This window comes from Leucoraja erinacea, chromosome 34, assembly GCF_028641065.1.
Source record: "Leucoraja erinacea ecotype New England chromosome 34, Leri_hhj_1, whole genome shotgun sequence".
Classification (NCBI taxonomy): domain Eukaryota; kingdom Metazoa; phylum Chordata; class Chondrichthyes; order Rajiformes; family Rajidae; genus Leucoraja; species Leucoraja erinaceus.
The window spans coordinates 10591533-10608304 of NC_073410.1; the positions used below are offsets into that span (position 1 = coordinate 10591533).

The 16772-nt window shown below is 42.2% G+C and overlaps 1 protein-coding gene across 2 annotated transcripts in view; it reads right to left on the reverse strand.

Annotated features, from left to right (window-relative positions):
• The window catches only part of LOC129712989 (wings apart-like protein homolog), a 132418-nt gene that overhangs the window by 19802 nt on the left and 95844 nt on the right, over positions 1–16772 (reverse strand). For both annotated transcript variants that reach the window (XM_055661823.1, XM_055661822.1), the window contains 2 exons: positions 4996–5171; positions 1382–1497 (listed from right to left, as the gene is read on the reverse strand). In XM_055661823.1, coding sequence (XP_055517798.1) covers positions 1382–1497; positions 4996–5171 — 292 coding nt within the window. The remainder of the gene's footprint in view (positions 1–1381; positions 1498–4995; positions 5172–16772) is intronic.

Sequence of the window (16772 nt, forward strand, 5' to 3'; positions counted from 1 at the left end):
GAAATTTTAGGAATATTGCCCTTTATCAGAATTGATGCCAGGTCATCGATTGGAAACATGCTTTTTCTTCTCCTCTGCTGCGGCCAAACCTGCAGACTTCTAATACTTTCTATTTTTGCATTATTAGGTAGTTTATACCTTGGTTCTGTGTTAATATCTTGCATTAATCACTGCCATCACAGCAAAGCATTAGCAGCATTCATGGAATCCTTCATGGCACATTAGAGACTTCCATACTGACAGTCTGCTTGATCGGTAAGTACTGTTTGGCTCCTAATGAGCGAGTACAATACAGGCTGTTTGGGACCATACTTGATGATTCTATCCTGCAAGTTGAAGGTCTGAGTCAATGATAGAATCATTGAGGTCAAAGATATGTGTTCAATAACTCATGGCACATAAGCAAGAGATCAAACAAAGACAACATCTGAAAACAACAACATCCCTCTTCACTGTAGGTTTTTGCTGATCTCAATTCCTCCCTTTGGGTTTCAATTCAAGAGCCGGGAGAGAACCATCCCTTGGAGTGTATCAACTCACCATTCAGGAAAAACAAGGAAAAATGTGTTCTTAATAGTTAGGGCTTGGAATCTTTAACATATTGGCTGGAGATCTTTTGTTCACATATTTAAATTGAGCATTGTTGAGAGGATATACATCACCAGGCTAAACAAACAAATCTTGGTTGTAATCCTTAATAGACGCCAACTAATTACACATTAGTTACACACCGTGGCCTTGGCTGAATTATACCACTGTGCACCTTTATCACTACGCTGGCTCAGTGAAGATGATGAGTAGAAAGCATGCCAGTGATTCTCATGTTAAAGGGTGTAGTGGGTAGCTGAATAATAGTTAACTTGCCTACCATAGAGAAACATAGAAAATTGGTACAGGAGTAGGCCATTTGGCCCTTTGAGCCAGCACCGCCATTTAATATGATCATGGCTGATCATTCAGAATCAGTACCGAAGAGACACAGAAAGCTGGAGTAACTCAGCGGGACAGGCAGCATTTCTGGAGAGAAGGAAAGGGGGACGTTTCAAGTCGAGACCCTTCTTCAGTCCCATCTTCACACTATCTAACGTGCTGTGCTTGCAGATAACTCAAATCAACACAATACCTCAACTGACTAAATCACTATCAGGTGTCCAATCTGCCATGTTATGTTCCTTAGAGATCAATGCAAAGCACTGGTGCTGCAGGTCTTCACACGGAACAAAATTTATGCCACAGAGGCAACCGATTATCCGGTTCAAAGAAGTTGATTATATTCACATTGAAAGAGGCATTGAGGAATGAGCTTAGCTGGTAAATACAATTCTATTTATCACGTTAGGAGAGGAGAGAAGCTGGGCTGGAAATAATGTTATTTTCTTACCAGTACTCGAATATCAAATCTCTGTTCCTGAGGTATGTATTGTGGCACCTGAAGCACACAATTCATGGTTGTACTGATGAGGCTGTCTTGCTCACCAGTCTTGGTGCTGCCCCATTCTAAAACGACAAAAGAACAACATAATGAATAGTTGAACAAACTGAAAAATGAGCAATAAGTTTACCTCAAATAAATGACATCAATAATAAGCGAGACATCGTTGGATACCCACAGAAATGTAGGGGGTAGGTTATCGTCCAGAAGCCAGACCTCCGGAGCATTGAGTGTGTAGAAAGGAACTGCGGATGCTGGTTCAAACCAAAGACAGACACAAAATGCTGGAGTAACTCAGTGGGTCAGGCAGCATCTCTGAAGAGAAGGAATGGGTGATGTTTCGGTCGAGACCCTTCTTCAGCCTCTATCCTCCTGAGCACTGATCCAGACAGGCAGGTGAAGACTTTAAATTTAACAAGGCGGTCTGGATTTTAAAACTTAAGTAATTAAATAAATCTGAAAGTTTTAAACCAATGTCAATGTCATGAAGCTACCAGATTCTGGTGAAAACATGATCTGATTCACTGATGGCTGTTGGTGGAGAAAGTTTCCTGTCCCTTCCCAGTCTGATCTGTGACTTCAGGCATCGCAAGTGAGTTCTCTCTGCTCACTGCTCTGAAAGGCTCTGTGAATTTTCAGTGTATAATTTAGTTCCATTGTAGCTGCTGAAAATAACACAAACTCACCGACGTCAAACATTGCAACATTGCATCCAACAGTCAACCTCACCAAATATTCTCGCTCTTGATTTAAAAGGGAGAGTTGAACTACAGTTTGTTTCATGCCAGCTCAAGATAGTCATATTCGCAGATTTATACTGGGCAGAATGTTAACAGAGGCGGCAGTATTTTCTGAGAAGGCTACACTCCTTCAACGTCTGCAGTAAGATGCTGCAGATGTTCTGCTAATCGGTAGCAGCCAGTGGCATCTTCTTCGCTGTTGCGTGTTGGGGCAGCAGGGCAAAGGCCGCAGATGCCGATAGGATCAACAAACTCATCAGGAAGGCTGGCTCCGTCCTGGGAGCGGAGTTGGATTCATGGGAGGTGATCTTGGAGGAGAGGATGCTGCTCAAACTGCAAAGCATCCTGGACAATACCGCTCACCCCCCCCCCCACCCCCCCTAACGACACACTGGTCAACCTGAGGATCACCTTCAGCAACAGACTGGTTCCACCAAGATGCAGGGCAGAACACCACAGGAGATCCTTCTTCCCTGTAGCTATCAAACTGTTCAACTCTTCCCCCTTCTGTCGTGGAGTAATCTGAGACTGACTCCCCTCCCCCCAATCTTTGCACATCCCCAATCCTTTCCACTCGACACTTTAATTTCATGTATTTTGTGTTTTTATGACTGTTGGCAAATCATTTTCTCTCCTGGGATAAATGAAGTTCTATCGTATCGTATACCAGTCATCACAAACCCTGGGTGTATTCAATCCCACCTACAACAGAAAGCTCTCCTTTCTCTGCTGATACATGGGGGCTCCTCTGCATTAAATGGCCCAGTTGAGAAGCATTGAAAAGCAATTGCTCTTCACTGCAAGACTCTGGTGGGCACACCAAAATAAGCCATGAATATATTTTAACTCACCCTCACCTTAACCACCCCATGGCAGATATTTAATACATGACAGTAGGAATGGCTACCACGTGACCCTTATGGAGAAACAACTTGCATTGGTGTTGAATAACCCCTTCTTCGGATTCAAGGATGACTTGTTTCTACTCTTGTTTTGTGGGACTGAGGTGACTAAGAAGGACAATGCAGGAACCACAGGTACTTCCACAGATGGAACAGGTGGCTGACAGAGTGCGTTCGGCCGAACGCACTATGGGAACTTCACTCACCCCCCTGCAGGAACTATACAACAGGGGGTGCAACTCCAGAGCAAACAAAATCATGAGAGACTGGCTCAATGCCCTAAAGAACTATTTCACCGACGGTCAGGCAAACGCCTCCGTTGCAATGCAGTGAGAACGGAGAGGTTGAGAAGGAGTTTCTTCCCAGAGGCAATTCGGACTGTAAACGCCTTTCTCACCAGGGACTAACTCTCCCGAACGTTTTTCCTTCTATTATTTAGATGTAAAAGAATAATGATTGTGTTTATAAACTGCAGGTGCTTTTGCAAAAATCCGAAGCATTGCCACTTTCATTTCACTGCACCTCGCGTATGTGTATGTGACAAATAACTTGACTTGACTAAGAAGGACAAATGCAGGAACCACAGGTACTTCCACAGATGGAACAGGTGGCTGACAGAGTGGCTGGGCAGTTATTTGAAGGTTGCTGAACTCTGGTGTTTCCAATGCATGGCTCAATGCAGTAAAGAATTATTTCACCGTACTTTGCAGCCCAGTGAGAAGAAAGACAAACAGCTGCAGATAACAAGCTAACAATAGATGCAAACACAAAATCAAACTGCAGGTGCTGCAAATATGAAATAAAACGCATTGGAAACACTCAGTAGATCAGGCAGCACCTGTGGAAAGAGAAGCAGAGCTAATGTTTAAGGTCTAAGACTTTCACCAGAATACTTTTAATTCATTATTAAGAATGGAGATTCCCTCAAGAATGGAAGTTCCCTCAGAATTAGCGATCAGATACAAGCAATGTTATACAATCCTGGAACTGAACAGAATTATTGAACTTAATGGGGAACCTTAAGTTCTGATGAAGGATCTTCGATCTGAGGCATTAACTAGTTTCTCTTTCTACGGATGCTGTTTGGCTTAATTTCCGTTTTTGTTTTGTCTTCCAGAGTCGGCACGTTGATTTTTGTCAATTTTAAGTCATGCTTCTTTTGTTAGCAGTGCGTAAAATCTAATTGAACATCACAGATGGAAGGAAGCAGCAGAATAATTGCCTACAAACACAATTAAGCTGGAAATGTGTCTCTCAAAGTAACAGTACTCTTTGGAGATAAAGTCTGGATACATTTCCATCATCACAATTTATGGGAGAGCAGTGCAACTGGTCACTGACTGAAAACTTAACCTTCCCTAATGAGTAACTTGAAATTTGCAAAGAAGAGGAAGTGGTTTTATTGAAAGCACATTGTTAAATGGTACCAGATTGTTTTGGTAAGACTCCACTATCAGGAACCTGCTCTATTAAGTTTATGGGCCGGTAACAGGTAGCACCATGTTGAAATGAAGAGAACAACAACAGGGTGACTCAGTTCTGGTGTTGGCAGCTGCTGCAATTATTGTAAAGTGATATTTATAGAGCGACACGGAATATGGCAGACATGCCGAGGCACTGAGCATACAAATTCTTTGATCATTAATTGTTGGGAAGCTAGGTCGATTTTCAGGCAATGCGCTTTCAATTTAAAGACTGAAGCAAAGGGCCAGTAATGAGTAACTTGTTGAATTTGGAGGAGTTTAGAAGTACGTGCAACAACTTGTGGTTTTTCTGGCTTAATAATGCACCACAGCAGTTTACTATGAAACAGTCCACTACGAAAGACACATTTGGTGTCAAACCTTAATATTTTATGCACCATTAACTTAACGCTTTAACGCAGATGGCAGGGAACAGGCATTGTTCCGACGAAACTTACCATTGTCATTGGTCAAGTTTAGCAGAACACCAAAGATGGCTCGCATGCAGTCCTCTACTGCTTTGCCAATATAACACGAGGCATTGTATCCAGGAAGAGAATTGCTGTTTGCGAGGCAGATCTTGCTGTCTTCCCGATTATACCGTGTGATCAACTGCTCACAATGTTGTAACGCCCTGCAGATGAAGCACATCAACAAGATATCAGGAGAGGAAGGGCCGTGCACTGGTACATGCAAATTTGCTTCAACAATCCAACAAATCAGATTGCAATGAAATGATATAGCAAATATTGCAATCTGCAGTACTTAGAAATGAGAACATTAGATGTGATGATCAAATACAATTCTGTTCGAAAGGAAAAATACCAGGAAAGTTTAAAAGCCGCTGCTTTTTTGGGTAGTGAATATTAATTGGAAAAAGGAGTTGGCTATCTTGCACTTTGAGTTAATTTCCCTGTTCAACAAGATTGTGACTTCAGCTAAATTCTGTGGCCTGTTCCCCACAACTTAGAATTTCGAGAGGTTACAGTCCAGAGGAAAGAAAGTGTTCATTTTAAAGACACATTTGAAAGTGTTCATTTGAAAGAAACAGGCTGTTTAACCCACTGAGTCCATACTGACTGTCGATCGCCTGGTCCCACTAGTTCTATGCTCTCCCAGATTCTCAACCACTCCCTACACACATGGGGCAATTTGCAGAAGTCATGTAAGGGCCTGTCCCACTTGGCCTTAATTTACGTGACAGGTCGGTAGTGACTGATGCGCGACTGTCACGCGTGTCTTCATGCATCAGCACAGCCGTCTGGAGCGCGTGGCGTCATTTGAATACCCAGTGGAAAGTTGTTTAGTGCATAATACTGTATTTTCTTTCGAATTATGGTGTAATTCAGAAAATTGGTCGCTTTGGGTTATGTTTTCATCCTCCCCCCTCACGGAATATCCATGTTTGCTCCATGTTCAGTACAAATTGTATTGGTTCCAATCGCTGTATTGCGGATGGTACCCCGCACTGAGGAAATGGCTAAACACCTAGTAATTAAGTGACTTTTGCACGTTCCCTTGGGGGTGTGGGATGGGGGTTCAAAATGACGAGAACTTGACACGTTGTGAGTGAAGCTGGAACAAAAAATAAATAAACAGGTAAAATAATGAGAGCCGACTCAGCGTATAAGCGAAATACCGAATATCAGATTCAGATTCAGATTCAATTTTAATTGTCATTGTCAGTGTACAGTACAGAGACAACGAAATGCATTTAGCATCTCCCTTGAAGAGCGACATAGCAAACGATTTGAATAAAAAATAAATAATAAGTGTCCGGGCATATTGTTCTTTGACTCCCTGACCTTGCATTAACATTGAACCTTGAGCCATGAACTCAATTATCGGTGCAGCTGCCCGTTGAACAAAATGGTTTAAACTCTATAAAAGAGTGTCAAGTGCCTGAATATTCACAATTATTAATGAATCAGCAGCACCAAATGTCGCAGATCTGCCTACCACAATATGTCACCTACATGTATACAGGCAAATAACTCAATAGAGACGGCTTATTCTCTGGGGACTTTCCGATTTCAACTCCATCCCAAAATGCACCTACGTTCCACCATCAAAAACATGTACAATCAAAATATTTGTGCTAGATGATTTGTGATAGTACATACTGCACGTACGCGGTCAGGACGACAGCGCGCGACCACAATACGTCCGCATGCGTACGCTATACGTCACGCCGAAGGCGCGCAAAGATTTTGTGCACGACAAAATCCCGAAGTGTCACGCAATACCACTCGCAACTCCATACCCCTCCGCGCTTCTCCATGCGACCGTTCCGCTCCGCCCACACGCTACCCGTGCGTCTCAAAGCGACGACGAGGTCGCGTAAATGGCGCGCAAATGACGGCCAAGTAAGACAGGCCCTTTGCCTACAAACCCACGTCTTGGGGATGTGGGAGGAACTTGGGAGCACTCGGAGGAAACCCACACTGTCACAGGAAGATTGTGCAACCACACATACAGCACCTGAGGTCAGGATTGAACTCGAGTCTTAGGTGCTGTGAGGCAGCAGCTCTACCCTTCATATCCATGTAAAATGGGCAACCTCTTATACTGAAAGTGTTGCCCCCAAGTTGTTAACCTAAAAGATTCTCCCAAATTCCATCTTGACAACCCTTTCTCTGAATTTTAGATATTTAAATAAGAACACCAGTCATTCCTTAGAACTAAAATAAGAATGACCTCAACTTGTTCTGCATTTCTTCACACATCAACTTTATCCCATAAATCAATGTATTCCCATGCACTGCCTCTAAAGGAAACACGCTAGCCTTAAATTTGGAAACTAAAATTGTACGCAGCACTCCAGCCGTGCAGCCACAACTTTTACTTTTCTCTTGTGTTATTTGGTTGGTCACTGGTATAGCTTTGGCTCAACAAAATTCTGTCACAGATGCAGAATCAGCTCACTGTAAAATGGGATTTCACTTATTCTCCATAATCCAAATATTTTATAATCGGGTGTTTTTAGTGAACCACAGATGAATGATGATTTTCATAAAGTCTCTATATCTCAATGGAATGCCTATTGAGAATGATCAACTATCACTAATTGTCTGCCACTGCTTCTCTACCATCTTTCCTCAATCTATTTTTATTTTCTATTTTAGCCATCTCTGCAATCAAAACTGTTTAACTTACTTAACTTGGGGCAAGAGTTAATTTTTTTTATTTCTCACTGATAATAAAAATGCGCAGTGATACCATGTTATCACACTGCCCTGAGAATCTTTTACCATGCGATCATTAATTAATCCCATCTTGTTACATATGGCAAGATTAAAAAAAGCCTGCAATCTAGTTGATTCCACAATTAATTGTTCTGAGACCTGAATTCATTATGAACTCTTCTTCAAAGGATGCCTTTATCAAATTAATCTTGATAAACATTAGACAAATCAAGTCACCCACAATTATTATAACCTTCTTACAATCTTCCACTACTTGTCAAATGATATATAAGCTTCCTCAAAGCTTCTGGGAATCGCTGGCCTGTTTTTCCTCAGAGCAGCATTCAATGGTATTGAGATCTTGAGGTCATGCACCAGGAGCACACAGAAGCCCTGCATTAAATGGCAAACGGAAGGCACAACCTTACAAAATACCCACGCAACACTTCCACCAGGTACGCCAGAAGTCTGGATTCCAACATTGGCTGCATTAACTACCAGAGAACTGATAATATCGTAGTGGGCCCAAGGTACTGCCCAAGTATCAATTAAATTTACATTTGCATTTTCCTACATCTACAATTGAAGTAACTGGTGTTTCCGTAATAATCAGCTGTTGCAGGCATACCAGAGTGGTCGTGGCTAACTTTTTTTTTGCAACCATCAACTTTCTAACCCAAGGGTTCCCAACCTGGGGTAAATTTACCCCCAGGAGCTATATTTCTCCTACCCAGGGGATAAATTTATTGATTCTGAATTTGTACATATTTTTTCTCATTCACCGACTGTGTTTGGTTCTGGTATACCAGTATCTGTTCATCATTAGTTGTTCATAAATAAGTGAAATAACATTGTTACGTGCTATTAAAGTTGCCTGGGGTAAACTGGACGAAAAAGGTTGGCAACCCGTGTACTAACCCATGGAAGGGCAGCAAAAACCAGGAATTCAGCATGTTCAGAATCACACTCAGCACCCTTTTCATTTGCTCCTTACATCAGATTTATGCTTTTTGAAAACTTTAAAAACTAAAATTTAAACCTGACACCACAAATCTGATAATACTGTCAACTGACAAAATACCAAAGACAAGCAAACGTGTGGTGCAAAGTCAACTCACTTCTCCTTCCATTAGATAAAAAAGAAATCAATTAAGTTCCACTGATTAATGAGCTGATTAAATAGTTTAACCATTTGTGTCCAAAAGACCTTGAGCCAGATAGATTATCCAACCTGGCAATCTTAACCCTTGCATTATTGAAAGCAATTTGTTCATACAGCTTAATTGCACCAATGAACTGAACCACCTTGCCCTGCGTACCTGGAGAGAGCATCAATTAATCCAGACACTAGTTTCAATGTCACAACATACAGAAAATGCACCGACTCCAGGCCAAGCTTGAAGACCAATTGTTTCAGCAACCATCTGCCCACAGTCACAGGATGTAAATACATCAAGAATGGTCAAGAATCAAAACCTATAAAACCACAGGCGTTGAGCCATAAAGTGAATGTGCTGGCCACATTCCGGGTTTGTTAATGAGCAGGCAATGGGATTTTCACAAACACCAACAGATGTTTGTCAATGCCACATTTCAATTACAAGAAATGCAACATTGAGTTCTGTCGCAGTCACTACCCTCCAACCCATCGAGTCATGAGAAATGGAAGACGTGCAAAGGCATAATTAGTATGTACCAGACCAAGTGAGTAACAGGGCAAACACAGCAGCTAAGCAGTTTCCCCAATGTATGGCTATTTCTGGATACTCCAAACACTGCATTCTCTTCCACTCCAGTGTAGAAAAACATTAACCAATATAAAAAAGCATTTACTATTCATACTTTAAGAAAATATCAATACATGCACAAAATCTAAAGGCTGGAGCCATGATTTAGAAATTAAATGATGACTTGGAGGCATTTCGGTTGTGGTAACCCTGAAAGAAGCCAATACTACATATAAAGGACGTTGAAGTGCAGGTTTTGAGTTAAACCCCGAGTACTATATTTACTGGGTTATTGCAAAATTCAGCTTGCAGCCCCAACTCTCACTTTTCTCTTGTGTTAGTTGGTTGGTCACTGGTATAGCTTTGGTTCATCAAAATTCTGCCCCAGATTCTAAAGTTGGGGTTGCTGGCCTATGTGCATGTAACTAGGTATCAGATCAGAGTTCTACTACCACAGGAGTCAAAATATGCAGATAATTATTCTTGGATCCAGGGGAGTTATAAATGATATCCACAGATACATGTTGACCAGTGCTAACACCTCAAATGAATGCATCATGTTAAATATAAAGCACTTGCAGATAAGCTTTGCTTCAAGTATGCAAGAATGAAATAAAGTGCAGTGTAAGCTAACAATGTGCCTGTTGCTCATCGATGTATCTATACTTGACAGCTGGCCACTGAGCAAATGGCCATGACTTCACATTGCACGTGGCTGTTGAGCTGAACTGAAACTGTTCACTTCCATAGAAGCCATAGTTACACACGGAAAAAACTGGAAGCATTCCTCCAGGGTAATTGAATAAATGTGTACAGATGGGCATGTCAAAAGAAAAGGAATGGAGGAGGGAAGGAAACAGAGAATATTGCAACAAATTTGCATCTGGAAATATTAAGGATTCACACCAGGCATTCTTAATCATCCAGATGTGGACGCAACTGACAAGATGAGCACCAATTGGCCACAGCAAGAAACAGTGCGGCGAGGAACTCAGCGGGTCAGATAGCACCTGTGGAGGGAATGGACAATGTTTTGGTCACGGCCCTTCTTCAGACTGATGGAATAAGGGGAGAAACTGGAAGAACTGCTCTTTATATACTCAAGTACCCCAAAATCTAATGGAATGAACATTGAAATTTCCAATTACAAATATTACCATCTCTACCCCCTAAACGCACACATTTCCCCAGCCACCCTGCTCCCTTTCCCTCTTTACGCTCACCTCCTCCGTTAACTTCCACTATATCCCCCCTTCTGGCTTCACATTTCATTCCACCTCTTCTCTCCTTACCTAATATGTCGAGTCTCCTTTTCGCCTCTAGGCTTTGTCACCATCTCCACATTTCCCAATCACTCCCCCCTCAGCTGCATCTTTACCACCCCCACTCCATGAGTCGGAAGGATAATTATTTCCCTCCATAGATGCTGCCTGACCCATTGGGTTGCAACAGCATTTTGTTTTTTTGCTTATGATTCTAGCATCTGCACTCACTTGTGCCTTCATTAATTGTCCCCAGGCAGGTTGTGATAAAATGACTATTGAAAATGACGGGTATAATCTGGCATTACACCGAAGGATGATTTCTTGGTGTTAAGAGTTTTCTAAGGATTACTGAGGAAATGGAATTGCATTTTGGTTGGACCATGAAAGAACAGCACAGTTACTTAACCGATTAGTTATTCACTTGATCTCAAATAAATAAGTTTGAGATAACCTCAGCTTTCTAGTTTCAAAAATTGAGACTAGTTTTTACCCAAGGTTTAATTTGGTGAATTTAAATGAGCCTGCTACGGTGTCCGATCATTTGTGTCCAATTACCCGACTACCAACACACCCAGGACATTCTTGATAATTGTACATGTTTTTCCCCCAATAGGAAATGACAAACTGCACAAAACACTGTAGCTTCAGAATAAATGCCTGACACACAATAATAATGAGAAAGGTGATACACAGTGTAGTTAGCACAGACAGCACTTTCAATGAGCTATCCACTCAGTTGTATTTCTATGATCTTATCCCACACCCTTGCAATGTTTTCATTGCCATACATATCTAATTTCCTTTGCAATGTTAATATTGAAACTTCGATCACATTTTCAAGCAGTGAATTCCATATTATAACATCTCTCTGCTGATTCTTATCTTGCTTATCCTGTGCTCTGTGGTCAATCATCTTAGCACTGTGGAAAACAGTTTCTTCTTATTCACTGAAAATAATTCATGATTTTGAACAATTCTATTATATCTCCATTTCATGTTCTCAGCTTGAACATGCCTAGCTTCTCCAGTCTCTCTAATAATGCCACGGAGGATAAGTTTAGCACTTTGCATAATCAAGTTTTCACTGCTATCATACCAAGTACCAGGCAATGAAAGACATTTCGCCCTGATATGAAAAGTTGAATTGTGGTGTTTACTGATCAGTTACTGAACCTGTTCAGGCACACAAGCAGTCTGAGCACCCTGACATCCAGCTCACCTGCACACATCTTCGAGCCATTCCACCATATACCTTTATTAGGAATAGGCTGCCATACTCAAATGGCCTGATGACAACATGCAGTTTCAATACTATTGGACTCCATCTATCCTTTCCTCAACTAGAAAACTGAGTGGGTCATTCTGTGAAGCTGTCGAATGACCCAGTCATGAACATGGTACAACAGTATTTATTGAAAAGTGCATATAACACACTACAACATGTTGCTTCTGCTGTGTAGCAGCATGGTCTACCAGCACAAGTTGGGTTGTGATAATATGAACAGTGTAGTAGGTGGAGCTTCTAATAATAAAGCACTACATTGGTTAGTAAGTGAAGTAACCAATCTACAAAGCAACACAAAGTAATTCTTCAAGATCAGCTAATGCATTAACCCGCCAAAGAAAATCAATATCAATAGCATTATGGGAGCAACATCAAATCTGAGCGAAACACTAAAGGGATCCTGTGGCACAGACAACACCACTTCAAGGATGGACCCAATATCAAGCCCGGAACCAACAATTCGGCAACAGATGTCAACCAGATCAGAATTACCATCATCATCCAAATAAATTAAGCCTCATGAATTAGTCATGAGGATGCTTTTTATATAGCAGACAAAAGTGCTGGAGAAACTCAGCGGGTGTAGCAGTATCTATGGAGCGAAGGAAATAGGCAACGTTTCAGGCCAAACCCCTTCTTGAGTTTGAAGAAGGGTTTCGGCCCGAAACGTTGCCTATTTCCTTCGCTCCATAGATGCTGCTGCACCCACTGAGTTTCTCCAGCACTTTTGTCTACCTGCGATTTTCCAGCATCTGCAGTTCCTTCTTAGATGCTTTTGAGATACTTCCTCTCCCTTTAGATGAGGGGGGAGATTTAAGTGGGAACTCAAGGGCACCTTTTCCCCCCACAAAAGGTAGCCATATCTAAAAGTCACATTTCACTGTACCTTAATCGGTACATGTGAAAATAAACTGACCTTGAAACCGTGACTTTGAAACCTTGAAGCAGATACAATTATGTCTGAAAATACATTTAGACAGATATTTATTATGAAGGGGTTAAGAGGGATATGGGGCAAATGCAGGCAAATGACATTTGCCACGAAAGCCAACTTGGTTGGCATGGACAGGAACGACCAAAGAGCCCGTTTCCCTGCTGTTTAGCTTTATGATTCTGGTCACCACAATCCTCTTACACCAAGTGACAACGGCTGCTGAATTGTGGGGAAGAGGAGAACGAGAGTTGAGCACACAAGCAATTGAAGATGAGGCTAAAAGTGCAGAGAAAGGAACAAAGTCCATGCCATGGAGGAGGAAAAGACTAAGTGAAGAGGTTGGAAACTGTGAAATTAATTCACCATTTGAGTATAGGTTTAGTTAGAATTAAAATGTAGATTCCTAACAGAGCAATATATAGGAAACTGCACAACAACCGGGGAGCATGTTTGGAGGCTGCACTGTTGGTGGAGGTGTTGTGTTAACACTTGGGTTCCACATCAAGTTCTAAACTCAACAGCATTTTGTAAATCACAAATGTCTTCATCAGTCCCATGGCCTTTGCAAGACTTAGCAGAAACCAGTGATCCGTGAAGATTTAGTCAGGCAGCTGCAACCACACTGCTCAAATTCAGTTTTTGCAGTTGACAAAATAAATAGCAATCCGAAAACTGGGAATAACTAAATCACTTCAGGCTCAAAATCAATTAATTATTTTCTTCTGAGAGGCATAGATGGCAAAATCTCTACAGATGTAGAATATCTAGTTCAATCCATGTATATTTTTTATTCATTCATGGATGTGAGCATTGGTTTTCAGGTCAGATCTTAGTCAGGAATGTTTTATTGTCATATGCCCAGAAATGGAGCAATGGAATTCTGTCTGGCAGCAGCACAACAGATATGTAAACACACTACCCTGTAAAACCCATAATAAATGACAAATGTTCAGCATATAAATAAATAAAGACAAATTGACAATAATAGTGTAAACATAAAATCACCAAGTCTATATAGTTCAGAGGCTATTTGGAGGTCATCGTGTTTAATAGCCTGGTGGTTGTAGGGAAAAAGCTGCTCCTGAACCTGGATGTTAGTTTTCAGGTCCCTATACCTTTTTGATAGGATGGGTGAAATGAGAGCACGGCCAGGGTGGTGTGGGTTTCTGAGGATGCAGGCTGCCCTTTCGAGATCCGTTCGATGGTTGGGAGGTCAGTACTCATGATGGACTGGGCAGTGTTCACCACCTTTGCAATCTTCTTCATTCCTGGGCATTCAACTTGTTGAACCAGGCTGTGATTCAACCAGCCAACATGTTCTCTACTGTACACCTGCAAAAGTTGGAGAGTATTCGTTGACATACCAAATCTCTTCAATCTACTAAGGAAGTAGAGGGGTTGAGAGGTTTTCCTTATGATTGCATCACTGTGCTATGTCCAGTATATATCTTCAGAGATGTGCACATCCAGGAATTTGAAACTTTTGACTCTCTCTACTACCGTTCCATCAAAAGACTCTTCCAAAATCCACAATCAGTTCCTTGGTCATACTAACATTAAGAGTAAGGTTGTTTTGCTGGCACCATTTAGTCAATCATTCGATCTCCCTCCTGCACCCCGACTCATTGTCATCTATAATTCGTCCAGCAATGGTGGTGTCATTAGCAAACTTGGAGATCGAGTTCCAACGGTGTTCGGCTACACAGTCGCGAGCACTGGGTGTGCAGAGCAGGGGGCTGAGCACCCAGCCTTAAGGTGCTCCTATGCTGGATGGTGGAGGAGGAAGTGTTGCTGCTAATTATTACAGGTTATGGTCTGTTGATGAGGAAGTCAAGATCCGGTTGCAAAGGGATGCACAGAGACCCAGTTCCATGAACTTGGTAACTTGCTAGGTGGGGATGATGGTGTTAAATGCCGAGCTGTAGTCTATGAAGAACAGCCTGGTGTATGCTTGTATTGTCCAAGTGGTCGAGTGCAGAGTCGAGAGCCAGTGAGATCTCTTCCTTTGTCGAACAGCTGTGGTGGTAACATGTAACACATTGTAGTGGGGTCCAGCTCTTGTTGAGGAAGGAGTTGATATGCACCATAACCAACACCTCAAAGCACTACATCACCACAGACATTAGTGCCACTGGTCGGTAGCCACTGAAGCACGTCACATTGGGCAGCGGTATTACTGATGCCCTTTTAAAGGATTTTATACCTAAAAGCTTGAGAAAGTGATCGTGACCTATCAACTTGAGCCATCGAAATCTGTGTGGTGATTGCCTATTTAGCAATCACCACACAGAGATTTGGTATGTCAACGACGAGAAGGCCTACCGGGAGGAGGTGGCTGGTCTAGCACTCTGGTGCCAGGATAACAGCCTCCTCTTGAACATCAAAAAAACGAAGGAGCTGATCATGGACTTTAGGAGGGCACATCATCCAAGGACGTACACTCCATTGGGGATAAATGGGGATCCTGTGGATAGGGTGAACTGTTTTAAATATCTGGGAGTTCACATCTCCGAGGATATGACATGGGCATCACACGCCTCAGCACTCGTGAGTAAGGCAAGGCAGCACCTTTACCACCTCAGGCAATTGAGGAAATTCAGAGTGTCTCCGAGGATCCTCCAGTGCTTCTACGCAGCGGCGGTGGAAAGCATCTTGTCCGGGAACAAGATGTTTGGGAATTGCTCTGCCAAGGACAAGAAGGCTCTGCAGAGAGTAGTGCGTTCGGCCGAACGCACTATGGGAACTTCACTTGCCCCCCTGCAGGAACTATACATCAGGAGGTGCAACTCCAGAGCCAACAATATCATGAGAGACCCCTTCCACCCCTGCAACGGACTGTTCCAGCTGCTACGGTCAGGCAAATGCCTCCGTTGCCATGCGGTGAGAACGGAGAGGTTGAGAAGGAGTTTCTTCCCAGAGGCCATTCGGACTGTAAACGCCTATCTCACCAGGGGCTAACTCTACTGAACGTTTTTCCTTCCATTATTTATTATGTAAAAGAATATGTGTGTTATGATTGTGTTTATAGTTTGTTTGGTTGTTTGGTTGTTTGTCTTTTGCACAAAAGTCCGCGAGCATTGCCACTTTTCATTTCACTGCACATCTCGTATGTGTATGTGACAAATAAACGACTTGACTTGACTATTGCATAGTAGCTCCATGACCTGGAATTATTAACAAGGAAACATTGATTTTTTTCCAACCCAAGATAGTGTGCAAAACCATAGGGCAATCTTAGAATTGGTGCGGCTGCCAAGCACCAGCTACAAAGAAGATAGACACAAATAGCTGGAGTAATGCAGTGAGACAGGCAGCATTTCTGGATGGAAGGAATGGATGACATTTCGGGTAGAGACCCATCTTCAGATTGAGAGTCAGGGGAGAGGGAGACGCAAGACATGGAAGGGTAAGGTGTGAAAAGCGATGGTGGCAAATGCCGAGCTGTAGTCATTGAGCACCAAGCTGATGTATGTGTTTTTATTGTCAAAGTGGGCCAGTGCAGAGTAGAGAGCCAGTGAGATTGCATCCTCTGTTGACCTGTTGTGGTGGTAGGCAAATTGTAGGGCCCGGGTTCTTGTTTTGGAAGGAGTTGATATGTGTCATAACCAACTCCTCAAATTACTTTATCACCATGGATGTTAGTGCCACCGGTCAGTAATCATTGAGGCACGTTACCTTACTCTTCTTGGGCATCAGTATTATAGATGCCCATTTAAATAATGTTATATCCTATACCAAAATGCTTGAGATTGTGGTGGTGAACCATCACGTTGAGCTATCAAAATCTGTATGCACATTTAATACTATTGGACAATAGTTCTAAGACCTAGAATTATTAA